Here is a 26,849-nt window from a genome sequence, read left to right on the forward strand (position 1 = left end):
CTTGCTCAAGCTCTCCATTGACGCGCTTAAGCATTTCGAAACATTTACTGCTTCCTAGTAAACTCTATTCTTGGGAAAATCATGTATCCATCATCCGATGCCTCAAATACATGAAATAAATTTTCAAACCGGAGTTAAAGGTTGTTGGAAACAAAAGAATAGTACAAAAATACTTGGCACAGGAAAAAAAAGATTCTTAGTCATATTTCTTGCTTCCAAACAGTTTCTCAGACACCTCGTTTTTCCGCTTGCATGCGAATGATTTAAAACCCAACATTACAGAGTCGATCTCTTGCTCTTTCTTTTCGTACACGAGAAAAACAATGAAGGCAATGGGAAGTCCTGTCGAACAGAAAAACATCAACACTAGATATTGTTGAAGAACAATATTTTTTTCATAAAACCATAATGCTGGCATGTAGTAGAACTAGACTGAGATGAGTACCTATAACAAATATGCTGTGAAGAGATACGGCTCCAGCAAAACTCATTATTACCAAAACGAAGACAACCTACGACATTAGAAACATTACTGACAAGGATAAGTTTCTCAACAATTTAGTTGGGATCGAGATATCTAAAAACCAAAAACTTGCCAGAGATTAACTAGTTCAAGGAAAAAAATTACCTTGAGAAAGAAGCTCCAATCATTCCCCTGGCAAAGAGATTTTAGAGCTTTAACAGTTGTGTTCCATGAGGTTACCACTGACAATGAGAGGTGATGTGACGTGTCTTTCGAAACGTGAAACTTCGATGCAGGAATCTTTTCAATTGTATAGCCAAATCTGCAAATAAAGCACATGCATATATATATTCTGTTGTTAATAATCTGAGCAGAGAGCAATTTCAAACTGAAAATATTATAATGAAAATGAACATGATGGGCTAACAAAGAAATGGATCAAGGCAGTTCATATTACATATAATGAGAATATATATCAAAAGTAGGCATTACAAGGATCTTACATTTTTTCTGGTAGAATGCCATGGAGGAACAAAAATACTGATGATACCAATAGAGCCTTCGAAAGAGCAGTGATGATGGTAGATCCAGTTGCAACGAAGTTATAATAGATACTAACAAGAATGAGTACAGCAGTGAGCGTCTGCTTTAAGTCCTTCCAAAGCAGTGTATCAGCAACTGCAGGATCATCTCAGCAATCAGCATTCTCAATATGTAACGTTAACGTGTAATAAACGAATCAATGTCGGGGCATCTGAAAATACATCCTAAGCCTTTTCACAATAATATGGTTTCTAGCAACTTAACAAAATCATTACGTGGAAAGCCGTGCAGATGATCATCAAATAATATGATGCATTTCAAAAATGAAAGACCGTGTTGTCTTATAATGTGAGAGACAATATGATGAGAGCACGAGCATGCTAATTGATATATATGTCCATACCCTTTCCACCTCCAAGGATCCTAGACGCCTTGGATAGGCCCTCTCTTTTGGATTGACTTCCAGCTGTAAGATGAGAGAATGAATCTATAGTCCTCCGAATACCTTCCTGCAAGATCATCGAGTCATGCATTATATATTATGATATATCCAGACCCAGTAGCAATAGAATAAAGATGAAACAAATACACCTCTCTTGCATATCAAAATATTGTATAACCTGAAGTGGCACAACAGGAGCATAGCCTAGCCGATCCTTTGCTTTTGTGCAATCAAAAGTTCTGCTGCACGAGAGCAGCCTAACTCTTGAAGGCGTTAGTTGTGGTACTTTCATCCCATATGGTCCCAACAATTTATATATTAGTTCAACCACATATGCTATAGGCATCATGACAAACGCAGGGATTTTTATGCTTGGCCTGCAAGATATGGTTTGGTTCAGTGTATTCCTTCTAAATAAGATGGCCTAAAAATTTATTCTAATAATGCCAGAAAACTATATTCCCAAAGAAGATGGTTTACAATAAAACAATATCAGAAAAAATGACAGGCACAAAAATGTAAACATAAATTCACTGAATATATCCAGTAATTTTAGTTTTGCTATTCTCTTGTACAAGTAATAACTCTCTCTATATCAGATATCAGAAAAATATCCAAGATCAAACTAAAGAAGCTGGACACTGTTTTCTTATCTCCTGCCGAAGTAGCATATCTTCTGTAAATAATGCCTTTTGATAATCATATCTACCTCAATCCTCGTCATTTCACAAGTTACCCACAAAGCAAACTTTAAAGGAAATTACTGTCGAGGTCAACTAAACAACTAATTAAAACACATTTAAAAAAATTGAAACCGGGATTTGTTTTTCCCCTCCATTGTGCAGGAATGATCTGACTAGATACGAACCAAATAAAATAGCAAAATACAGTACCTCTCATAGCCAAGTCCTTCAAGAAGCTGTGACATAAATTCCCAAAATTTAATTGGCTCCATGTTGGTAATGAAATATGCCTGTAAATCCATTACATGTCAGGTCAGCCCACAACTAGGATTGTCCTACAACATCATAAATTAAAAAAACTATATGACTACACACCTTAATTAATTAAAAATTCATAAAAATTCAACTATAGTTCAAATATGGCAGATAAAATATTAATCATATTCACTGAAGAAATGTGTAAACAACTAAACCCGTTTCTCAACTAAACATCACAGTAATGAGGGAGAAAAAAAATCAAAACAGCAGGGTAAAGTTCACATAATATTAGAGTGAACACAGCTTCTGATCCGGATGCATTAGGTATGCCTAAATAGCTACACAAGAATGCCTTCCTAATTCAGTTTTTTTACCAAAAGACAACCCTAATTCTAGACATATATAGAGCTCGAAACTAATGAGACCACATAATTGAAGAGTTGCAACTAAAAAAAATACCTGGCCTGAAGCTTTTGAAGAAACATCTCCTCCTGAAGCTAGAGCACGCTCAGCACAAACATGGGCATGAGCAACGTTTTCAACGTAAGTGAAATCGTAGAGATTATTCCCATCACCTATGATAAACTGGACATTAAAGCGGTCACATAAGACAAAGTTTGTGAAAAGTTTTATGTCAAAGAAGTCTGTTACATTCATTTTAGAGCCTAGTTTTAGAGAGAAAACTGATCTCTCAACCAACAGTACACCAATTCTAAGAGAGAGAAATCCAATACATATGACTCGCAGAAACCGAAAGACACAATGGCAGTGAGAAAAAAAAACAAATAAATCCCTACTATGCACAGCCATATTTCTCTACTAGGAACGAATACCACACCATTCCCATAGGTCATTTCTCAAGTACTCATACGAATAATGCTTTCCTCATTAGCAATTTGCATCTCATGTTAGGCTATTGCATCTACATAACCTGGTTTAAGTTTCCAGAGAAAATCTCACATCCCTAGGGCTGTCTAGACATAGAAATTTCAGTCTCTCAAGATTTGTAGATAGATAAAGAAAATAAACGAAACCTTGGATTTTCCAGCGCGAGCAGCAGCAACAAGTGAGGGAACCAACAATCTATCCCCGGGACCAAAAATGCTGCTGGGACGTATGCAGCAAGTGAGTAGTCCATTACAGCCATTCGCATCCATGATCAACGCTTCTCCTTCAGCTTTAGTTGCTGAATACGAATCATTGTGCTGAAATGAAGAAAGGATTAATATTATGTGCAAAAAAAGAAGGATCATTAAGAATTATCCAGTCATATATAAAAATACCTTGGATGGGTAAGCCATGGATTCACTCCCATTCAAAATACCATGAACACCATCAAAGACGACGCTAGGAGAGCTCGTATATATAAGCCTTTTCACTCCAGTATTAACACAAGCATCAATCACATTTTTCGTCCCTGTAAGATTAAAGCATTAAACATTGACAAAAGTAACAAAAAGTTGCAAGAGTTTCTAATAAAAGTAACCTTGAACATTAACCGAGTAGTGAAGCTGGTGATTATTGATAGACGAATCCGGAGCCGCCATGTGGAACACCACCTCCGCTCCCTTAAAAGCTGTTCCAATGATCCACCACGATCACAAATCAAAACAAACAAAGTTAAAAGAAAGAGGCGCGCAAGATTACCTTTCACGACTTGAGATTTATCGCGGAGATCAGCTGATACGTACTGAACGCGGCCAGATCTCATTGCCTCGCCGAGGACTCCGCTCTGCTCCTGGGGATCGAGCTGAATCGCCGGGGCTAAATCGGCGATTCGGACGAGGAACATCTCGTAGCGTACGAGCATTTCGACGAGGTGTCTGGCCGCGAATCCTCTGCCGCCGGTGACGACGCACCATCGCTCCGCGACTGAAGATTCCGGCGTCATTGTCTTGTCGATAGAAAGTGACAGTGAGAATAAACTCTGTTTAGGGAAAGGGAGGTTGATTGTGTGTAGTTTAGCGCTGCTTTCGTGTGTGATGCGCCCCCACGCCTTCTCTCCCCATCTATCTCTTTACTTTTGTTTTTCTTTACGAAAAAATTGCATTAAATATATTGTAAGTTTTTAGTTCAGTTGTTTACAAAAGGATTTACAGTACTAAAAACTAAGGGTTGGGTAATTGGTGTCTCAATCGGATTTCAATTTGGATTTAGATACCATTCGAATATTATAAAAGTTCAGGTCGGATTCGACATGTCTCAAACCGGTTGAACTCGAAATAATTTCGATTTTGGATACTAATTAGGTTATCGGTTCCAAAAATATTAATTTATACTTGATTAAATTAAATATATTTTTAATATTTTCAATAAATTTGTGTATGTGGCTTTCTCAAACCATATTATTACCCTTCACAATAATTTTGAGAAACTTGTTTATCAACCATACAAAATCGTCTTTGGTTTCCATATGTGGCAACATGACAGCTAAAGCTTTGTACAAAAGAAAATCATACATTAATAAATCGTAAACAAATTAAAATTAATAACTAGTAACTCTAGAAACGTAAGAAACATGTGTGTTAGTCATGTAAACCTAATTGAACAAGTCTTGTAGAATTGTTCAAGTGATTTTTAATAAAGAGTATCGATTGTGGAATTGCTCATGTCTTATATGTTTCATATACGAACGAGGTTTTACACATTTAACATAAATTTTCAGTTAAATTCAGTCTTTATTTTCTCTTATTTCACTATGAAAATAATTTTCCCCTATTCCGTTATGAAAATGATTATAGTCACCCAGTACTATTACACGACTCCACGTTAAATTGAAGTTCTACTTATAACAAGCACCCGGCTGAAAATCAATATAACAGAATTGATACAGAAATAGAAATTGACAAATTTGTCAAAAGGTGGTCACAGGTCACCACGCCTAGTCTTTGACATACAAGATTGTAATAAATGCAAACATGAGATCCCAAACTACACCTTATTTGAACGGAGGAATTAAGAGTGACATAAGGCACTCCAACTACGACCAGTACTAGTAGTTGGCGACATTAACTACCTCTCAGCAACTACCAAACCCATTTTCCCCACAATACTACCATTACTCTCATATAACTACACAAACTCACATTTACATTTTTTCGCCAACACAACTCCTTATTAAATAGAGATTCATCAACCTCTGGATCTCACTCACAAATAAACTTATCTCCAGAAAGAAATGGGCAGTTCTAATGAGCAAGATCTACTCTCCACCGAGATTGTTAACCGTGGGATCGAACCTTCTGGTCCAAACGCTGGTTCACCAACGTTCTCGGTCAGAGTACGGAGACGTTTACCTGATTTTCTTCAATCCGTCAATCTGAAGTACGTGAAACTTGGTTACCACTACCTAATAAACCATGCCGTTTATTTGGCGACCATACCGGTCCTTGTGCTTGTCTTTGGTGCTGAGGTTGGGAGTTTAAGCAGAGAAGAGATTTGGAATAAACTTTGGGATTACGATATCGCAACTGTCATCGGATTCTTTGGTGTCTTTGTCTTAACCGTTTGTGTCTACTTCATGTCTCGTCCTCGCTCTGTTTATCTCATTGATTTCGCTTGTTACAAGCCTTCCGATGAACTCAAGGTACGTTCTTACACATCAAACCTAGTCTTGGAGGGAATGTCTTAAATTAAGTTTTTAAACATAAAACATGAAAAATTACTATAATTTTGACCGGACACAATATACTTATCAATCGATGCAAGCTTTTTTCTTAATAATTACATAACTGGTTAGAGACGCATCTAATTAGAAAAATATATAAACATGATCATTTAATGTGATATACCAGCTCAACAATAACTTAAATATTTTACCAAAAAAAACCAATAAATTAAATAGTGCAAATACAATTACTAGATTGGTACGTGTTTGAAATGTCTATATTGATACTGTAAAACAAACATCCGCGCATGCTCGGTTCAAGCTCTAGTACATGTTATATCTTAATTCGATTTCTGTTAAACCGGACTGGTCTATACTTGATTCGCATTTGGTTCAGGTGACGAGAGAAGAGTTCATAGATCTAGCTCGAAAATCAGGGAAGTTCGACGAAGAGACCCTCGGCTTCAAGAAGAGGATCCTACAAGCCTCAGGCCTAGGCGACGAGACGTACGTCCCAAGATCAATCTCTTCGTCCGACAACATAACAACAATGAAAGAAGGTCGTGAAGAAGCCTCGATGGTGATATTCGGAGCACTCGATGAGCTTTTCGAGAAGACACGTGTCAAACCGAAAGACGTAGGTGTCCTCGTGGTTAACTGCAGCATCTTTAACCCGACTCCGTCGCTATCAGCAATGGTGATTAACCACTACAAGATGAGAGGGAACATACTTAGCTACAATCTCGGAGGGATGGGTTGCTCAGCTGGAATCATAGCCCTCGATCTTGCTCGTGACATGCTTCAGTCTAACCCGAATAGTTACGCAGTGGTTGTGAGTACCGAGATGGTCGGGTATAACTGGTACGTGGGACGTGACAAGTCGATGGTTATACCTAACTGTTTCTTTAGGATGGGGTGCTCCGCCGTTATGCTCTCTAACCGCCGCCGTGACTTCCGTCACGCCAAGTACCGCCTTGAGCACATTGTCCGGACTCATAAGGCTGCCGACGACCGTAGCTTCAGGTTTTTACATATTTATTTTTATAACCAGGAAATTCTAAAAAAGAATAATAATAAAAATAAATAATAAAAAACCAGGAAATTTTATAACTTTTGGTGTCAAATTTCACTGCTGGTTTTGATAAATGTTCATAACGTAGTATAAATTGTGTATGTATTAGGAGTGTGTACCAGGAAGAAGATGAACAAGGATTCAAGGGATTAAAAATAAGCAGAGACCTAATGGAAGTAGGAGGTGAAGCTCTCAAGACCAACATCACTACCTTAGGCCCTCTCGTCCTTCCTTTCTCGGAGCAGCTTCTCTTCTTCGCCGCTTTGCTCCGCCGAACTTTCTCACCCGCCACCAAAACCATAACCTCTTCATCTACTACCGCCAAAACCAACGGAGCCAAGTCCTCCTCCTCTTCTGATCTGTCCAAGCCATACATCCCGGACTACAAGCTTGCCTTTGAGCATTTCTGCTTCCACGCAGCAAGCAAAGCAGTGCTTGACGAGCTTCAGAAGAATCTAGGATTGAGTGAAGAGAACATGGAGGCTTCTAGGATGACTTTACAGAGGTTCGGAAACACATCCAGCAGTGGAATCTGGTACGAGCTTGCTTACTTGGAGGCCAAGGAAAGTGTCCGCAGGGGTGATAGGGTTTGGCAGATTGCGTTTGGGTCAGGTTTCAAGTGTAACAGTGTGGTTTGGAAGGCGATGCGGAAGGTGAAGAAGCCTGCAAGGAACAATCCTTGGGTGGATTGCATCAGCCGTTACCCTGTCGCTCTCTGATCATTTATTTTTTAAATTATTTATTTTCTTTTTAACGAAATCATGTAAGATCTCTACTCTCTTCCTTGATGTTGGATGATAGGAGTTGTTTACTGATTGATTTGCATCTAAGACTTTCTATAAAAATGGTTGGTCCGGGTCCAATTCAGGTTCATTTTTTTCGGCATCAATAAACTTTGATATATTGAAAACTCTCTTTAGTACATCATCGGGAAGACATTAATGTGAATTTTATAACGTTTCAAATTGTGAAACAATCATTTCATTGTAACAGTAGATGGTTACCCGGAAAACAACATATGTATTCCCCCTTTAGACTTTATCTAATGACCTATGCTATATACAGTATAAAAGACATGAACTATTTTTTTTTGGCCAAGTAAAGCATGTAACTATCTTAATATTTGAATTTTACTACATAATATTTGAAATATGGTAAATTCATCAGAATCGTAAACAAAGTAAGCTTTCCGTTATTAGTTGTTGATAGGTGGAATACCGGTTTGTAATGCTTTAAATGAATATACTTGTTAGAGAATTTTGAGACCAAAACAATGGTCGTTTTGCAAACTCAGAATTTTGAGACAACCTTTTTAGAGTTCCATCAATGAGTGTACTTGTTATGTGCGGAGCGAGTTTAGCATCAACTTCAACAACGAATTCTTACTAATTTTAGATATGTGAAATTTAAATTCAACAGTTCTATTCTTAAAAACAGAGAAATGAAATAAATCAGAAATATAATCAAATTCTAGAATGAAATTTGCCGTCGCTGTTGGTACCATGCTAGGATTATGAATGATCAGTCGTATTTATCATTAGAGCGAGAGATCTAAGAGCATGATTAATGAGAAGTTTTTAGGGTGGGATTCTTAGAGAATCCGTCTTAAAAATTAAGAGACAGATTCTTATATTCCGCTAAGAACCACATTTTAAAAACTTTCCATTAATCATGCTCTTATATATGACGCACAATCAATATACATAGTTCCTAAGATATAGAAGATTTAGCTACTCTCTAAACTACCAAACATATTGTAAATTATCATTTAATAACTGATCCCTATATTCATCATCTTCTGAAATAAAATTATTGAATTGCAGTTCATAGAATTAGCTCTTTCGAAATAAAAATGCAAACCAAAACGTCAGAGGTACGACCTACTCTGTTTCAATGGGCTAGCTTCAAAATCAGTTAGTAAGTTAGGCCCATTTTTCAAATATTAGTAGTTTCTCGTCAGATCCAGACGCCGCCAAAGACTGTAGTTGTTGGTAGAAAAGTCAAAGACCGCTTCCTTTTGACTCTTAGGCTCGTCTCCCTTTGCTTTTCCAATCCAGAGAACACAGAGAAGAAGAAGAAGAAGATGGAGTCATCGATGTCGCAGAAGTTCACTCTTGTTTATGCTTCCCTCCTCGGAGGTATTAATTCGATCGGTCCCTTTCTTCGGTTTTCAAATCATTTTTTGTAACTTGATCCAGTTATTTTCTAAACCTAGCGTACAATTAGGTTCTGAGTTTTGATTTTCTTGTTTGATGCAACTACTTCTCGAAATCCGTGCCAAACAATGGATGCATAGCTGTAAATTCCTGAAATGTTATTTATATTGATCACTATATATTGGGGGTGATTGGTTGGACTTTATCTCCATACTTTAGCTTTATTTATTTTTAAATCACTAAATTTTACCAATCATGCTTTACCTTTACTTTTAAAAATTAAAGTCTACATCAAGTTTTTATTTAATTTTACCAATCATGCTTTAGCTTTGTTTTTAAAGCTACAGCAAAAAAAATAAAACAAAACTTTTTATTATGTATTTTAGGCAAAAATGCTACATCATATTTTTATAGGCTGTAGAATCTGTAAAATATAAAAAAAATATCTATAATATCAAATAAATTATATAATTATAATAAAAACTTTTATAAATATTTTAATTTTGAATTTGAGTGTTTTTTAATTATTAAGATATTTAAATAATATAAATATTATTTATATATCACTTTTTAAATTACAATAAATTTTGATAATTTATAAAAAAATATTAATATAAATTAATTTAAGTCATATAAAATAATAATTTTATATATACAACACATATTTCATATATTTTTTTAAAAAATATCTACAGCCTATAACTTACAGCTAAAACAAATTTAACTACAGCAAAAATCTCTGCAGAAAAGTCTACAGTAACAACTTTACAACTACAATCAATTTATCTAAAGCCAAACATCTACATCTAAATTTTTTAAGCCACAGTCGAACCAATCATCACCATTGTATACTCTGGTTGAAGCATGTGTGTGTGTGATGTAGTAGATCCCCTTGATGTGATTTTTTCTTATCGTGTATTATATAATCATTTGACTCATAGCAAAATGTTTGTGGCAGTTGGTGGGTTGATGGGTTACCTGAAACGCGGAAGCAAAATCTCAGTAGTCGCAGGAGGAGGATCAGCTGCACTGTTCTATTATGTATACAAGGAGCTTCCAGAAAATCCTGTTTTGGCATCCTCCATCGGTATAGGTAAGTAAAGATACGATTCTCTCCTATTTTCCAAACATATTTGGTCTTCATATGCAATCTACGTGCACAAATGGATTTTCATTTATAGCTAATGCTATACTATCTTATGATGAGTCCAAGGCCCTCCTCCTTAGTTTAACTGTATGATCCATGTAGTAAAATGCGTCTCAGAGCGCGGTTACATCACATCTCTTATACTGGAACTATCATCTTATATAATAGGAAAAAATACCTGAACTTAAATTGAAGTTTGTGTAGCCAAGGAGAACTAGCAAAATTCATTCAAAATAATATTGAATTAAATATTTAGGAAAATCATTTCAAATATTCTGAAAAATTATAGTATTTGTTAATTAATTTTTGTTTATCTTAAAAGCTTTAATATTGAAAACTGAACCCAAAAAACAAAATAAATTCCTAATAAATTTTGGCCCGCTTTTTTGATTAAACAATATCATATTTAAAAAAAAAATTAGTTTATGTATTTAGTTATTTACTTTTAAGATTTGTATTTATATTTTGTTTCTAGGTTTTGCTGTTGTTTTTGTTTTCTAAATTTTTTTTTTTTTGAAACTTTTGTTTGTTTTCATGAACACTTGAAAATTGAAAGTATCAAACACTGGAGAATCAAATGTCTATATACATGTACATAACTGATGGGCGGTTTGGTTGTAATGATGCAGTGGGGTCGGCAGCGTTGACAGGGATGATGGGATCGCGTTACCTAAGGACGAGGAAAGTGGTCCCGGCGGGAGTTGTATCGATGGTGTCACTCGTGATGACTGGGGCTTACTTGCACGGCCTTATTCGTTCAAGTTAAAGCCTCTCTGCTACGTTCGGTTTCCCAATAGGGTTTGGGCGAGCATTTCATATTCTGAAAGTTGTTGAACAATGTGCTTTGTGATGATGTTTATCTACCTTCTTCCTTATCCATATATAGACTCCCAGAAGGAATATGACTAATGGAATAACTATAATTGAAGAATCCGGATCATATATAAACGGACTTCTGTGATGAAAAACTACTTTCTTTGTTTCTGTTTGAATGTCAACTCTGACATCTAGGGCGAGTTCGTTTCACTAGCTGATTGCTGCATCTGACCGCACGAGTCTGCATATCTTTCGTTTTCTTCTTATAAAATGTTTCCAGGAATTGTATGAATGTAAATTATTTTGCATCTCAAATTTTTGGATATTTAAGATTCTAGAAAAGAAGGGTTTAAATCCAACATTTTTATATGTATTAGGTAAAATTTGAGCCAAAATTATGAATTAAATGTCCTCCAATACCCGTCAGATCAGTAATTTTACTATATGTAGCTGATGAATTTGTATTTTTTTTTTTGTATATAATTTTCTCGGATATTTAGATATTTAAATATCCATATTTGGATTTGGATCCGTCGACCCCTTGTCGTTTGATGGATGCCTAGGCTAGTGTGGGCCGCCAAGAAAAGCCCACTAATATAAACAATGGTATTCAAAGACCTACACATCTCGTGCGGTGTCTACTACACCTGCTGCACAATTTATCTCTCCTCTCTCTTTCTCACCCCGAGTCCAGACCGAGTCCTCTCACGTGTATCTTTCAGCTTCAAGTATTATAATCAAATTAAGACAAACGAGTGGTTTTGTTTTCCAGCACATATCGAGCGACAAGAAAAGAGCTTCGTGTTCCATTTCCGAGCATAATTAACTCACACCAGTTCTGTAAGAGGCTGCCAAGGAGATTGATGGCTTGGAGGCGTATCATCACCAAGGTTCTCCTCGTTCCTATGCAATTCCTTTTTAACTGAAAAAAGGTTTTTCGGATTTGGTCAAATCTAAATATCATTTCTTCGGTTGGATTGTTTAAAGATCTTTATGCAAACCCTCGAGGGTCAAACAAAAAAAAAGTTCCTCTCTTTAGTTAGGATGATTGAAACATACCTCCTCTATGGCTATTTAGTTTTTATTATAACTCACTTGATTTTGAAATTTGGTATATAAAAAACCTTGGTGCAGATCAAGTAATTAAGAAAATTTCACCTTTCTTGATCTGCCTAGTGTTGTTACATTTGAGCTTGGGTGATAAAATTGTAATTCATTACTATAAACCCCTAAAGAGGTTTTTTTTTGGTGGTCATGTAAATAACAATGTTCTAATTTCCTCATTGTTATTAATTTTACCTCACCTATGGCTATTTTTGGTTTATTTGAATTACCTATATATCAAACTAATTTTGAAATTAGACAATAAAATAGGGGATTCACATTTTCTAGAATATTTTGGTTTTTAGTTTCATTTGAGCGTTGGTCTGATACCTTATAATATCATCTATGACAAACAGGTTTCTCACGAACGAGAATTGAGCAGCTTAAGAACCTTACTTGTTAGAGCCTACACTTCGCCGCAGTGGAGGTTTCAATCAAGCTATGCTGGTAGCTTTGCTCGGAGAGTGAGAGACAGAGGTGAGTTCAACGAGGCTGCACAGCTGAGAGATCTTTTCCGAAGAAACGACCCTGAAGCAGTCATCAGAATGTTCGAAAGCAGCCCCACGATGCATTCGAATCCCTCCGCACTTACCGAGTACATCAAGGCACTGGTCAAAGTTGATAGGCTGGATAACAGCGAGCTCGTACGGACACTGCAAAGAGGTATTGTCGGTGGTGCTTCGCAGGAGAGAGAGAGTTTTGGAAGTCTGGCAGCACTGGGAAAGGCAACAACAACAACAAAAGATGGTGTTGGTGTCCTTGGAAGTGCAGCTGCACCGATCCACACTATCTCCACTGAAAGGAGTAGCTTTAAAGAACAGCTGTGGAGTACTTTCCGGACTATTGCAGTTGGGTTCTTGCTCATTTCTGGTGTTGGTGCACTTATCGAGGATAGAGGAATTGGCAAAGGACTTGGTCTGCAAGAAGAAGTACAACCAAGTATGGACTCGACCACCAAATTCACCGACGTTAAGGGTGTTGATGAAGCCAAAGCTGAGCTAGAGGAGATTGTTCATTACCTTCGTGACCCCAAGGTCCAACTAATCAGATGTTCTTCTATGTTGTTTTGTTCTTTTCCACTCACTCTCTTTTCTTTTTACAGAGGTTCACTCGTTTGGGAGGAAAGCTTCCGAAGGGCGTGCTGCTTGTCGGTCCTCCCGGGACAGGGAAGACTATGCTTGCAAGAGCCATTGCAGGAGAAGCTGGAGTGCCCTTCTTCTCCTGCAGCGGCAGTGAATTCGAGGAGATGTTTGTTGGGGTTGGAGCCAGGAGAGTGAGAGATCTCTTCGCTGCTGCGAAGAAATGCTCTCCTTGTATTATCTTCATCGATGAGATTGATGCTATTGGAGGGAGCCGTAACCCCAAGGACCAGCAGTACATGAAGATGACGTTGAACCAGCTGCTCGTCGAGCTGGATGGGTTTAAACAAAACGAAGGGATCATTGTCGTCGCGGCGACTAATTTCCCTGAGTCCTTGGATAAGGCCTTGGTTAGGCCGGGGAGGTTTGATCGCCATATTGTTGTGCCTAACCCTGACGTGGAAGGCCGTCGCCAGATTTTGGAGTCTCACATGTCAAAGGTACTCAAGGCTGGAGATGTTGATTTGATGATCATAGCTAGAGGAACTCCCGGATTCTCCGGAGCTGATTTGGCGAATCTGGTGAACGTTGCTGCTCTGAAAGCTGCGATGGACGGTGCAAAAGATGTGACCATGTCTGATCTTGAGTTCGCTAAAGACAGAATCATGATGGGAAGCGAGAGAAAGTCTGCGGTTATATCTGATGAGTCGAGGAAACTGACTGCATTCCATGAAGGTGGTCACGCCCTCGTAGCCATCCACACGGAAGGAGCTCTTCCCGTTCACAAAGCCACCATTGTGCCTCGCGGTATGGCTCTCGGCATGGTTTCTCAGCTGCCTGATAAAGATGAGACGAGCATTTCCAGGAAACAGATGCTTGCTCGCCTCGATGTTTGTATGGGAGGCCGTGTGGCGGAAGAGTTGATTTTTGGAGAGAGCGAGGTGACTTCAGGTGCTTCTTCTGATCTTGAGCAGGCTACTAAACTCGCTCGAGCCATGGTTACCAAATTTGGTATGAGCAAGGAGGTGGGACTTGTGACGCATAACTATGACGACAATGGGAAGAGCATGAGCACCGAGACGAGGCTTCTCATCGAGAGTGAAGTGAGGCTTCTTTTGGAAAAGGCTTATAACAATGCGAAAACCATCCTCACGGTTTACAACAAGGAGCTTCACGCCCTTGCAAACGCTTTGCTTCGTAATGAGACTCTGTCTGGGAAGCAGATTAAGGAATTGCTTGCTGATCTCAACTCTCCGCAGATTATAAAAACGCGGCAAGAAGTAGTTGCGCAGCAAAGCCAGCCGTTTCCTCCTTCAACTCCTAACCCTGCATCATCAGCGGCCGCAGCAGCAGCGGCTGCCGCCACAGCTGCTGCAACTGCCGCAACCAAAGGTAAAGACATGGCTCCTGTAGGGTCTTAGAAAAAAAAATGTAAGAGCCTTTTGTATTTGTGTATGTTTGGGGTAATTGGGAGTGTAGTGAGAGTTTAAGAGCAGTAAAGGTTATAGAGGTAATTAAGGAAAATGAGATTAACATCTCATTATTTCAAATAGCATATCTCTCACACGGACTCTTGTTACAAAATAGTCTTTGTATTTTTCCCTCTCTTTTGTCTTTTTGATGTTCTTGGAATTATTAAATCTGATGTAACGAATTTGCTCTATCAGATTAAGATTAAACAACTTGCTCTACCTTTGTGAACAGTCTATTTCCGAAACCAAGTTCATAACCCAAGAGCATACCAAATCGTTGCAAAAATAGTTCACTGAGATAAGTAAAGATTTACGTAGGACTCTCTGTTAGTTGATACTCGTGCACCATATCAAATGAAGTAAACAAAACTCGTGACTGGAAAAAAAAGAGAGGAAAGCGCTTTAAACTAATATAATTAACTCAGCTGCTTAAGGGCTAATTACGACCGTAATATGGTTGAAGCTGAACCAAGTGATAAAATGCTCATATTTGAATTAAAAAAAAAATCACATCAGTTCTGTTGAACCAGCAGAACTAAGTATTTTGATCCTTTTTAGCAGTTATAGTCGAGATTCAAATATTTGAAAACAAATGAATAAATATTTTGAGCGTATTTTGATCGAGCTCCTCAAGGAAAAACGAGCATTTTATTTCTCGAAAATTTGAAGTCTATTTTTAATATTCAACTATTGCTTTTGTAAAATTATTCCTCAACTAATAATACTTGGTAAACTCTGAAGACCTAAAAAATAACTGGGGTCAAGATCGGTTAGTGAGACGGTGGGAGATAAATTTCATCGTCAAAAAAGAAACAGTCCGGATCACCAGTTAAGGCTCCTAAATAACTGCTCAGTAATAAATGAGGTAGGAGTGCAGAGATAGCCATGAGTTTTGCCTAGAAGTAGCCACTTTTGAAAGAACGCTTAATAGTTCACTGATCGAGCGCTTTTGCGCCGAAAATGAATAGGGCTAAGCGATTTGCCGAAACCTACACAAAGTTGAGCATAAAATAATAAAGCGTTAACCGATTAACGAAAATAACGGTTTTCTGTCAAAAAAATCAATGATTAGTTGAAGAATAAATATCCACGTATAATATTTAAGTATTCAATTTGTCGTCTTTCTTTAAATTAAAGATTTCGAGTTTTGAGTATCAACACCGAACATTTTTAGTTAATAACGGAATCGTTTATGATTTAACGGTTATTTTTTAGTTAATAACGGAATCGTTTATGATTTAACGGTTATTTTTTTAGTTAATAATTTGCCAAATTGACTATTAATCGGGGCATTAAAACCATGCGAGCATTAGTTTGATACTAAATTTGCTGATTTTATCTGAGGATTTGAAAATGGAAAATCCATTTTCCCAACTCTTCAATCCATAATTAAAATAGTATACTGCGAATTCAATCCTTTAAAATGTTTTTGAAAAAAGAGAGAGTGAGATTTTCGTTTCTTTTCCTTCCTTAAATATGGATCACAGTTTTTATTTATTAATAAATTAAAGTAATTGAGAAACCCCCGAGTCCAGGATTCATTGCACCTTGCAGAGAAGTAGAAGAAACGTCTAATTTACAAAATCTCCTCTTTCACTACAAATACCCCAAACGCATCTCTTTCCTCGAGCTGTCGGTGTTTTTTGTTTCTCTTCGCCGGATCCATTAGTCTTCTGCGTCTTCCACAGGTGAAATTGAAAAAGACACACTCTTTTTCCTTGTTATCCTGATTTGGGTTTAGATCTTGGGAGTAGATGGGCTTCGTAATGATTCTTTGAATTAACTGATGTTCTGTGTTTTCAAAAAGAGTTAAACTTTGCTGATGATGAAACTGTTTTGTTCTGTGTTGTGTTACTTACAGAGGAGGAGACTGCAAACAAATCTGAAATGTCCCGTGGAAGGGTTCCTTTCACGGATCTGAAACGAGTATACGATGTTGAGCAAGCGTGCTCTATGCCAAACACATTCCAAGACGACGATGATGATGATGATGATCTATGGCCGCTTGGCGAGATTGATCCCAAAAAGTTGAAATTCCCTTGCTGTATAGTCTGGACTCCTCTCCCTGTCGTCTCTTGGTTGGCTCCTTTCATTGGCCACGTTGGTCTTTGCAGAGAAGATGGAGTCATCCTCGACTTTGCTGGCTCTAACTTCATCAGCGTTGATGATTTCGCTTTTGGTCCTCCTGCTCGCTATCTGCAACTCGATAGAAAACAGGTATGTATTGAAATCTAGCTGTAAATGTATCTTTAGTGATGTTCATTTTGGAACAATTGTGTGTGTGTGTTTGTTTGCAGTGTTGCATGCCACCGAACTTGGGTGGGCACACTTGCAAGTACGGGTACAAACACACAGAGTTTGGAACGGCGGTTACATGGGACGATGCGCTGAGCGCGAGTGCGCGTAGCTGTGAGCATAGGACTTACAACCTCTTCACATGTAACTGCCATTCGTTTGTTGCAAACTGTCTGAACCGCCTTTGCTATGGCGGTTCGATGGAGTGGAAAATGGTGAATGTTGCTGTTCTGATTCTGATGAAAGGGAAGTGGGTCAGCGCGTCGTCTGTAGTCCGGTCGTTTCTGCCGTGTGCTGTGGTTACGTGTCTTGGTGTATTGCTTGTTGGGTGGCCCTTCTTGATCGGCCTCTTCTCTTTCTCGCTATTACTCGTCGCCTGGTTCATAATTGCTACTTACTGTTTTAAGAACATAATGTGTTGAAAACAAACTATATATTATACTATCTTTGAGTTGTTCTCTTTTTCTTTTGACATTTTCTAGCTTTCAACTCCATTAAATATTTTACTTCTCTCATCAGACTATCCAAAGCTCCATAGGATAAAACGAGTGGTCATGCTGACGTACACTGTTTTCGTGAGAAATAATCTAACACGATTAGGTAAAACGTTAACCCGATTAAGAGCATCTCCAACCCACCTCTATTTCTACCTTTATAATAGTATTTAGAAGCAAAATCACTCCAACCCATCTTTATTTTTGCCTCTAAAATAGAGATTGCTATTTTCTCCTTTAATAGAGAAAAAGACCAAAATAGCACTAAATCAAGTTTTTGTTCCCAAACTAGCACTCAAGGCCAAAAGTCACAAAAATAGCACTCAATGGGTGGGGTTTAGGGTTTAGAATTTAGGGTTTAGAGTTTAGGTTTTAGGGTTTAGAGTTGAGAAGTGAGGTTTTGGGGATAAGATTTCAAATTTAAAAAAATAAAAAAAAATTAAATTTTTCAAAAGATAAAATGTTATTTTGGTCATTTTAGTTTTTGAGTGCTATTTTTGTGATATAAACTTAGAAATGTGCTATTTTGGAGATTTGCCCGAATAAATAGCATTTCTCTATATTTTGCTCTATATGTAGAGATCTCTATTTTAGAGAAATACATTGGAGTAAAACCCACCTCTATTATAGAGTTCCTCTATTTTAGAGGTAAAACTAGATAAATACATTGGAGATAGTCTAAGTAACACTTAATAATCTAATTGGCTCTAAAATGTGACATGACTAAGATTATATGTATTGATTACTCAATGTGATTCAATGCACATAGGACAAGCTGCTCTAAAATTTGCTGACATTGCTAGTTCATGATTAATTTCCCAAAGCTGTTTTCAACTACGGTTTGGTATTTTGGCCGAGAAGGAAGTTCGGCTTCACCTGAAAAGTGCAGAGTTATATTTGTTCTTTAAACCCATTATTGTAAATTTATTGAGAACGCCTTCGCTTTTCACATTGAACTGGGATGCCTATTGTTGGAGATGGATTACATCCAGCGGACAAGGCCAACCGAATAAATAGAACTGTAAAGTGGTTGTAATAGAACTAGCGCGGAAACCGGGACACCAACGCAAACATTGCATTTGACATGGACATGTAAAATTGTTATATAATAATAATGGACCTTAAATCATATGAAAAATCGTTTAGAGAAGAAGTTGCCATTGTTACTCAATATATTATATCTCAGGAAAAATAAAAATCAAAGAAGTTTCAAAACCTTACAAAAACAAAATACCATTCACGGTGTAGTTTCAAGCTGCCAAATCTTCACCATCCCATCATCACTGGCCGAGGCAAGCAACCTGCTCTCCTTCTGTTTCAGAAAACATCAGCAAGCTCAGATTCTATGCAACAACTGAAGAAACAATCATCTCTCTCTCTAATCAAATAATAAATCTTTGAAACTTTGGAACTTTCAAGCCACGTTTATATGATGTCATTTAAACCTTACTTCATTAATTGCCACCACCATATATCAAAGTTGTATCCATCTGTGTCTATTACTCCATAAGAAACATAGAAACTTACACTGGGTGACCATTGAACAGAGTTTATATCCATTTCATGTGCTTTTTCCTTCTTGAGTAAAAGATTATATGAAGGTCCATTAACCTGGTTACACAGGCAAAACAGCTTAAAGTTAAAAAGTAGATGAGAAAAATGTCTGATTGCAAAACTGGACTGAAACACCACAAATTTGAAAGTAAAACAAAAGATAAAAAATTTCTTACAGGGTCGTGTTGTTTGCTGTCCACAAACAACCCTATGGCATCATCACCAGCTCCACTGGCAATAATGTCATCGCTGTCAAGTTGTACGAAAGAAACCAATGTGTAAACAAAATCCACAAGATATATATCGTAAAAAGATTTAACATCATTAACATCATTGGTAATGAAACTAAAGCCAAGACAGGTTTCAATACCTTGACCAGTGAGTTGAGAATATGGTACGGTCATGATAACCAGAAAGTGTACAAAGATGAGTCCTGCAAAGTCGGAGCAGGTAGACATTAATTATTGCATATTATGTAAAGCTCCTAAACTAGAATAATAAGAACAAAGTCGGTTTACACTTAAAACCAATTATATTCTCACCAAGGTGCATATCCTTCACCAGAGTGCATCATGGAAATATCTGCCCCCCATATCTTCAAGGTTAGATCATCACTGCAAGTAGCAAGCTTGATATTTGTCAAGACAGTAAACCAGAGACAGTCATAGACAAAGGTGGGGAGTAGAGATTCACTAACCTACAGGTGACCATCTTGTCCCCTGCAGCGTTAAACGAGATGGCCCAAACAGTAGAGGAATGACCACTGTGAGACCCAAAAAGCATTAATTAAATCTTCTATTTCAAAAACGTAAAGAGTGGGTTAAAATACGGAAGGCAAGTAGAGGTTATACTTGGTAGATTCATCTAAGGTCTGGACACATTGATAATCACCATCGTCATCTTCAGACCACCAAACCTGCGAGTAGCAGCAATTAATAAAAGTTATACAAAATCTTCTTAAATTTGTACCAAGTTTCAGGTCACTAAACCAAATCAAAAGTAATCTCATCACTACCTTGATGGTGTTATCATAAGAGCAAGAGAATAAAACATCCAAGGTGGGATGCCACAGAACCATCTTCACATCTTGAGTATGCCCATTCAACACTGAAGCACAATCATATTCATTCCCTCCTAGCACTTCCCAGATCCACACAGATTTGTCTCTGCTACATGTTGCAAGGTACGAACCAGATGCGTTCCATGATACACTCTTGACTTCGTTTTCATGTCCCTGCATACATAATTAAAGATTTTTCCTATATAATGAAAAAACTCAAGGATGGGGCTAAAGAAGGAAGTACCTCCAAAGTGGAGATACACTCAAACTCATCTCCCAAATCTTCCCAAATAGCAGTGGTACCATCAAAACTAGCAGTGGCCAGTAACTTCCCAGAAGGTGACCAAGAACACGACCTCACAGTTCTTGTGTGAGTTTCTTCTAAAACTGTCTGAACAATCACAACACACAAAAGGACCAAATAAAGCTTCGGCCTTTAACACAGGAATCGATAAGTTAAGCAAGTAGAGATGGAGAGGGGACCTTGCAGGACCAGGAGCGAGAGAGAGAGCTCTGTTCCCAGATTCTTACGGAGTTGTCACCACTGCAAGAAGCAAGAATCGGACTAACAGGGTTCCAGGCTGCGTTCCAAACTCGGTCGGTGTGGCCTTCGAGTTTCTGAACCTCGATTAGCTCCAAGTTTTTCTCCATCAAATCCATTCTACGACCTTCGTCTCTCTCTCTCTCTCTCTCTCTGTCCCTTCTGAATCGGACTATGACCGAAAGCCCTATAACCGGACAAAGGTCATGTGGAACCTATTAGGTAATTCAGTTTGGTTTAGCTTCGGTCTCGTCTCTGATTTTGATAGCATACTGAACCGGTTTGGTTATCGCTGATATTCGATTTTGTTCACTTTTGAGTTTTTTTTTTTCTTTCTTGGTTAAATTCACTTGAGTTTTTAGGTTTTCACTTTTTCAGATTAAAAAATGTTAAACTAAATAAATTGAATCGATTTCTACTCAGTTCTTCCGGTTTGGTTTTGGATTGTAAACCTAGAATCTGGCGAATACCCAAAAGTTCTTTAATTTTGATCTTAATTGGGTAGTTTTATCTAAAATACTCTAGATTAAAAAAAAAAACAGAAACCTCGAACTTTTTTTAAAAACAAATATGTTATCAAAAGCTAACATTGTGAAAAATTTACTGATGTGGTTATGTCCATGCATGGTGGGGTTGGCAAGGCAAATCACTAATCATTTTGATCGTAACAAGATCACATAATAGTGATTGTTTAAAATTTACACCTCATTTTACTTCAGTGTGTAACACATGAGCTCTGATCTTACATTAAGCAAAATTAGTTACAGCTGATAACGAGTTTTCGTAACCGTAAACCAAGAGCAATGATTAACCGGACACTAAACCCAATGCCTTCTTCAATCACCAGCTCAACTGTTTGGTTTAAGCTTCATTTACAAACTGATTTTTCATCACCAACCTAACAGGAAGCACCTTTTTTTTTTTTTTGTAGGTCTTTGAAGTCTTTCACTTTGCAAAGGACAATTCCGCTTGAACGTTATTCATCTAATCTATACTAACCAATTAGAAATTGTTTGCTTTGCACTTTTCCTCAATCGTATACTCGCATTTAAACTTTGAACACTTGCAAAATACACCATCCATTTCAAAAAGATACATATTTTAGATTTTTCACACATTAAAAAAATAAAATAAAATTTGATCGTAAATGCATTGTTTTTCTAATAACAATTTTCTATGATTTTTAGCCAATAGAAATCCAAAAACATCATTAACTTTGTTTGAAATTTATAATTTTTCATTAAATAATACATTGAAAAGGTAAATAATATATCTTTTTGAAACAAATTTTTTTTTCTAGAATGTAGATTTTTTTGAAACAGAAAGAGTATAATCTAATTGGTTAACTAAGATCTGACTTGGTCAATTAATCACCTTGCTAGCGACAAAGGACTAATAAAAACTCATTAGATCATGTGTGGAATTTTCTGGTATTCAAAGAAAAAAAAGCTATATGACTAATAAAATCTTGGACGTCAGCCTAGTTTCAGTACTTAATTAAGAAACCCTACATTGATCAATTATTGGTCATGTTTTCTAGTATTTTATCTTTACGCTATTCATTAATGGAAAGGTTAGCCTAAAATGGCAAGACCTAGTCATTAATGACTTTACTGATTCCAAGGAAACAATAATTAAATTTAGAATTTTAGCAAAATAATAGTAATAATTAAATTTAGAATAATAAGCAAATGAACCCGTTTGAAAAAAATCGTTTTCTGTTTTGGCCATAAGATAGATTGTTTGCAAACTAATCAGTTTAACTAAAAAAACAAAACCCCATTTTCCATAAGCGTACATGAAGATAATCTTTGATGCATAATTAAATTATATGGCTTTCTAAAGATGGTTAAAAAATCGAACACATCTATTGTGGTAATACCTAATTATTAAATACATGTGTAGTGCAGTGTAACCTTCTCACCAAATCAAGGAATAATACAGAGCATTTTGTTTGCTACAAGACAAAATAACCCAGCTCTGACCACCACCTATTTTTTCTCGAACCCCAAAAGAGTGCATGAGCGGAATTAATTTTGTCCACCCATTAATGGATTTTCAGTAGCCAACAAATTTTAATTCAAAGTAACATTATATGTACGATAAATATGGTAGTAGCTTAATCAATCAGTATGTTAGTGTCAATTAAGAAAATAAAATACGTATATTATGATTATGAGGAGGTGACTGGGTGCCGTCTGACATGCAGTAGTCGTTCACTGAAAAAGAAAAAACAATTTACCAAAGTTAACCATTATGTTCTTTGTCTGTAAATGGCCTTCAAGTTAACCATTATGTGTGTTTTCTGATTTTATCAGTAAACTGATGACATCTTTAAATATACATATTACATTTTACATTCAGAGATATATATTTCCATAGGTGTCTGCGCAATATTATATATGAGTCTCTGAACCATCATCCATTGGTATTAAGCTGCACAGTTAAGAAATCAGTTTAGATTAAAAAAAACGATTTTACTGAGAGGTTCTTTATTTTGAAATACTTTAGACAGGATACAGAAGAGATCTCCATTTATCTAAAAAGAAGTTAGTATTTATTGGTCTTTTTATTTGATGAGCAACAATAAACAAATGCAAAGGACAAATTCGTCAAAAGAAAAACAATGATATGGGTTTCAGACATGAAAATATAAAACACCACATAGCTCCCGAGAAAGAACTGTATGCTATTCTCATCTCTTTCACAAACCCCCCAATCTCCAGCAAGAAGGCCATCTCTCTCTGTCTCATCGAACCTTAACTCGTTCCCAGCCCCACACACGTCACACGTGTGATCTATTCATCATCATGAGCTCCTCCCCAGTCGTGAAAGGCCTAACCGACGAGGAGCACAAAACCCTCGAACCAGTTATCAATACTTACCACCAGTTCGAACCGGACCCAACCACTTGCACTTCTCTCGTAGCCCAAAGAATCGACGCTCCCGCCTCCGTGGTTTGGCCTCTCATCCGCAGCTTCGACAACCCACAACGCTACAAACACTTCGTCAAAAGCTGCCGGCGCGTGTCGGGCGACGGCGGCGTCGGGAGCATCCGGGAAGTTACTGTAATCTCCGGCATCCCAGCCTCCACCAGCACAGAGCGGCTCGAGTTTCTCGACGACGACCACCGTGTCCTGAGCTTTAGGGTTGTTGGTGGAGAGCACCGGCTTAACAACTACAAATCGGTGACGTCGGTCAACGAGTTCTTGAATCAAGATTCCGGAAGAGTCTACACGGTGGTTCTTGAATCCTACACGGTTGATGTTCCCGAGGGGAACACGGTAGAGGACACCAGAATGTTTGTGGACACTGTCGTCAAACTCAATCTTCAGAAACTCGGTGTTATCGCCACTGCTGCACCTACGCATGATTGATTTCAAAATTTCATTTCTCCTTTCCCATAATTATTTACTTAATTTGCGAGTTTTTTTTTCTTTATATTTTAAACTACTGGAAGCAAATGTTTGTCTGGTTCATAAGTGAAGGAAAACAATGTTGCCTAAGGCATATCATTTCTCGTCTGTTTCCAATAAATGGCTAATCAAGAGTTATGTTATTTGGTATTCTTTTTTTTTTTCTCTTATTAATTATGTTTGTCCTATTTTGATGATGAATTCGTGATATCAAAGATAGTATTAGTACTGGTAAGTTGGTAAGAAAACCTTCAACATCGTCTGATTATTTGAATTTGGATATAAATGTTGTAGTGGTAAGAAATTATATTGAAATATCCAAAAAAAAAACATCATTGAATTCAATTAATAGAATGGTAATTTTCTCAACAAAAATATCTTTTGATAATCGTCTAGATTAGCGTAGAAGTTATTTTCTTTCTTTTTGTTTCTTTAAAGAGCTGGAAAAGAGAAGTGTGTCACATTATGCATGCAGTCATGTACCACTTCCGATAGTTGTGTCTCCGCAAGTTGGTTTTACCTTTTCAGATAGAAGATATAGAGTAATTATCATTATTATTTTCTCCAAACGCTTGAGAATCAATTGAAACTGTTGCCGAAATTGTGTATATATTTGTATACACTCTACATTGGTGCATGGCAAAAGTCAACAAAAAAGAGGTTGCGTCGGCTCGAAACTACATCTAACTACCACGCCATTTAATTGATTTTGGGTTGTATCGATCCCATTTTATAATTGCAAGTTTGCAACAATGTCAACCTTATTTTTCAAAAGAAAAAAACAATGTCAACTTTACTATATTATTTTTGCGATAAATATTATGAGAAATAGAAAATCCATTAATGCATCTTCGAGTAATTATTGGCGAAGTTGATTTAATAATTTTGTGCGCAAACGTATGTTTTATATTTTGCCGACCTGTGAGGTGTGAGCCAACCGGAGAGGGTGTTCATGCGAGAAAAAAAAAAAACTATTCACATTTAAGAGCAACCCCACTTGCATATATAATTTTCCCTTCTGTTTCTTTATAAAATCTATTGAGACATACACCCAATGCAATTTCCTGCAGTTTCTTCATAGAGTATTTTTTTCCTTTTTATATGTAACTTCAAGTAAATATTTACTTCAAAGTTCAAAATGCTCTCTTTCGCTATGTTATTCTAGTCCTCCCAACTAACTAGTAGTTTGTCCTTTCTTTCTGTCAAAGAACTCATGACAAAAAGGGACTTATGACAAGAGTCTCGTGCAAGTGATTGTTTTTTTCCGCCAACCTGGTTTTCCTGAAATAAATAAATCCATGCAAAACCAACTGTTATCATCATTTTTTGTTGGTCACAAAGCTTATATTATCACAATTCATATAATATATGTTTGCTTCTTGGCTAAATAACCCTTTAGATGCATTAAAAAGAACATGAACACATGCCATTTCAGAAATAGCCCAACAATTGATATTTCTGTCCACAATTGATAATACTGCAAAACCATTATCAGCTTGTAAAACTGTCGTCTTCGTTCCAAGCTTCATCCACATAATACCATCTCATATATATCTCCCATTTGTTGGCTTGGTTGGTTAACATTCTTTATCTCATAAATTTATGAGTTATATAGTTGTGCATCTGCCACAAGCTTCCTCTATGTCCGCCAGTGGCGGATGTAGCCTAAAATCCTGGTGGAGGCAAATCATGTATAAATATAAAATGTAAGATCAATATGTATTTTTTAGTAAGAGAAAGCATCTAAAATTTAGGTACATCACAAAAAATTTGAAGTTTTCATGGGGGCAAATGCCACCCTCTTATTACACGTAGGTTCGCCACTGATGTCTGCTATATTCATAATATTTTGTGGATTTTCATCTTTGTTCTTATAAATCTTATCATTTCGACTTTTCAAGATATAACATATTATCCACAGAAAATATTATCAATAGAAAGTAAAATGTATTTTTGAGTAATAAAATGACTTTTCGATGTAAAAAAAAAGTAAATGTATTTAATAGGCAGTTAAAATAAATAATCCATATTCGGAGTAGATATAAAATATTCGAAACACCACAGGGTTAGAATAAATCTGAGAGAGGGGGTCATGTTTGAATATTAAATATTCTATAAATACCAAAGTTATAGAATACTTTTAGTTCCAACAGAAATTGAGACAAATTTTAGTTCAAACAGAATTGAGACAATACCAAAGTTGAAGTGATCAAATGCCTTTTCCCCATGTTTCACTAACTGAATCTCACCAGTGTCATCAATATCAATGTTAAAATACCAAAATTTAGAAATGCAGAAAATAGAGATGTGCAGGAAATCAGTTGAAGGACTCCTGACAAGTGACAAACTTTTGAATGCAGCATACTTCAAGCAATGGAAAAGCAGAAAACTTTCACTAGTTCGCGATATCAATGAGTTTCCATCTTTCCACGACTCAGAATAGAAATCAAATCATAAAGTTTGTTCTCGATCAAATAACGATTGAACAACTATGCAACAGAAGAGGTCACTATCCCTTTGGTAACAAGATTATCTAGGAGACAGACTCTGCAGGTAATCCTGAGAACCTACCAAAAATGTAAGGGCTGTGAGTGTTGCAAGATTCTTTCTTCCTCTCATTTTCCTTAAAAAGATCAGCGTCAAATTC

General features: G+C 36.9%; 7 protein-coding genes across 9 annotated transcripts; 5 read left to right on the forward strand and 2 right to left on the reverse strand.

Annotated features, from left to right (window-relative positions):
- Nucleotides 1–31: 31 nt before the first annotated feature.
- On the reverse strand, nucleotides 32–4,507 carry LOC106368540 (3beta-hydroxysteroid-dehydrogenase/decarboxylase). 2 transcript variants are annotated; one of them, XM_013808535.3, is made up of 12 exons: nucleotides 4,037–4,507; nucleotides 3,876–3,965; nucleotides 3,673–3,806; nucleotides 3,424–3,594; nucleotides 2,849–2,974; nucleotides 2,342–2,421; nucleotides 1,627–1,825; nucleotides 1,410–1,515; nucleotides 967–1,141; nucleotides 629–785; nucleotides 446–512; nucleotides 32–342 (listed from the first exon to the last, which is right to left on the reverse strand). In XM_013808535.3, exons 1-12 carry the CDS (start codon nucleotides 4,278–4,280, stop codon nucleotides 197–199), a joined length of 1,695 nt encoding a protein of 564 aa, XP_013663989.2. In that variant the 5' UTR covers nucleotides 4,281–4,507; the 3' UTR covers nucleotides 32–196. The 2 variants fall into 2 exon arrangements, with proteins under 2 accessions (XP_013663989.2, XP_022547043.2); XM_022691322.2 differs by lacking the exon at nucleotides 446–512.
- Nucleotides 4,508–5,454: 947 nt separating this feature from the next.
- On the forward strand, nucleotides 5,455–7,931 carry LOC106368542 (3-ketoacyl-CoA synthase 10). The gene is made up of 3 exons (XM_013808538.3): nucleotides 5,455–5,975; nucleotides 6,394–7,019; nucleotides 7,178–7,931. The coding sequence occupies exons 1-3, from the start codon at nucleotides 5,568–5,570 to the stop codon at nucleotides 7,785–7,787; spliced, it is 1,644 nt and encodes a 547-aa protein (XP_013663992.2). The 5' UTR covers nucleotides 5,455–5,567; the 3' UTR covers nucleotides 7,788–7,931.
- Nucleotides 7,932–8,945: 1,014 nt separating this feature from the next.
- On the forward strand, nucleotides 8,946–11,339 carry LOC125578523 (protein FATTY ACID EXPORT 7). The gene is made up of 3 exons (XM_048741426.1): nucleotides 8,946–9,206; nucleotides 10,183–10,317; nucleotides 11,001–11,339. Exons 1-3 carry the CDS (start codon nucleotides 9,152–9,154, stop codon nucleotides 11,135–11,137), a joined length of 327 nt encoding a protein of 108 aa, XP_048597383.1. The 5' UTR covers nucleotides 8,946–9,151; the 3' UTR covers nucleotides 11,138–11,339.
- Nucleotides 11,340–11,823: 484 nt separating this feature from the next.
- On the forward strand, nucleotides 11,824–15,063 carry LOC106368543 (ATP-dependent zinc metalloprotease FTSH 4, mitochondrial-like). Its single transcript, XM_013808539.3, has 3 exons — nucleotides 11,824–12,077; nucleotides 12,648–13,325; nucleotides 13,394–15,063. The coding sequence occupies exons 1-3, from the start codon at nucleotides 12,051–12,053 to the stop codon at nucleotides 14,789–14,791; spliced, it is 2,103 nt and encodes a 700-aa protein (XP_013663993.2). The 5' UTR covers nucleotides 11,824–12,050; the 3' UTR covers nucleotides 14,792–15,063.
- A 1,255-nt stretch (nucleotides 15,064–16,318) lies between these two features.
- LOC106368544 (protein REVERSION-TO-ETHYLENE SENSITIVITY1) lies at nucleotides 16,319–17,652 on the forward strand. Of its 2 annotated transcripts, none has more exons than XM_048741425.1 (3): nucleotides 16,319–16,577; nucleotides 16,704–17,059; nucleotides 17,140–17,652. In XM_048741425.1, exons 2-3 carry the CDS (start codon nucleotides 16,730–16,732, stop codon nucleotides 17,557–17,559), a joined length of 750 nt encoding a protein of 249 aa, XP_048597382.1. In that variant the 5' UTR covers nucleotides 16,319–16,577; nucleotides 16,704–16,729; the 3' UTR covers nucleotides 17,560–17,652. The 2 variants fall into 2 exon arrangements, with proteins under 2 accessions (XP_048597382.1, XP_048597381.1); XM_048741424.1 differs by having other exon boundaries at nucleotides 16,319–16,530.
- A 1,105-nt stretch (nucleotides 17,653–18,757) lies between these two features.
- LOC106368545 (protein CIA1) lies at nucleotides 18,758–20,986 on the reverse strand. Its single transcript, XM_013808543.3, has 10 exons — nucleotides 20,729–20,986; nucleotides 20,490–20,636; nucleotides 20,201–20,419; nucleotides 20,037–20,101; nucleotides 19,883–19,948; nucleotides 19,728–19,799; nucleotides 19,556–19,618; nucleotides 19,362–19,434; nucleotides 19,159–19,242; nucleotides 18,758–18,943 (listed from the first exon to the last, which is right to left on the reverse strand). Exons 1-10 carry the CDS (start codon nucleotides 20,903–20,905, stop codon nucleotides 18,869–18,871), a joined length of 1,041 nt encoding a protein of 346 aa, XP_013663997.1. The 5' UTR covers nucleotides 20,906–20,986; the 3' UTR covers nucleotides 18,758–18,868.
- A 2,331-nt stretch (nucleotides 20,987–23,317) lies between these two features.
- LOC106365123 (abscisic acid receptor PYL2) lies at nucleotides 23,318–24,364 on the forward strand. Its single transcript, XM_013804573.3, has one exon. The coding sequence runs from the start codon at nucleotides 23,597–23,599 to the stop codon at nucleotides 24,161–24,163; it is 567 nt and encodes a 188-aa protein (XP_013660027.2). The 5' UTR covers nucleotides 23,318–23,596; the 3' UTR covers nucleotides 24,164–24,364.
- The last annotated feature ends 2,485 nt before the right edge of the window (nucleotides 24,365–26,849 follow it).

This window comes from Brassica napus, chromosome A9 (assembly GCF_020379485.1).
Source record: "Brassica napus cultivar Da-Ae chromosome A9, Da-Ae, whole genome shotgun sequence".
Lineage (NCBI taxonomy): Eukaryota > Viridiplantae > Streptophyta > Magnoliopsida > Brassicales > Brassicaceae > Brassica > Brassica napus.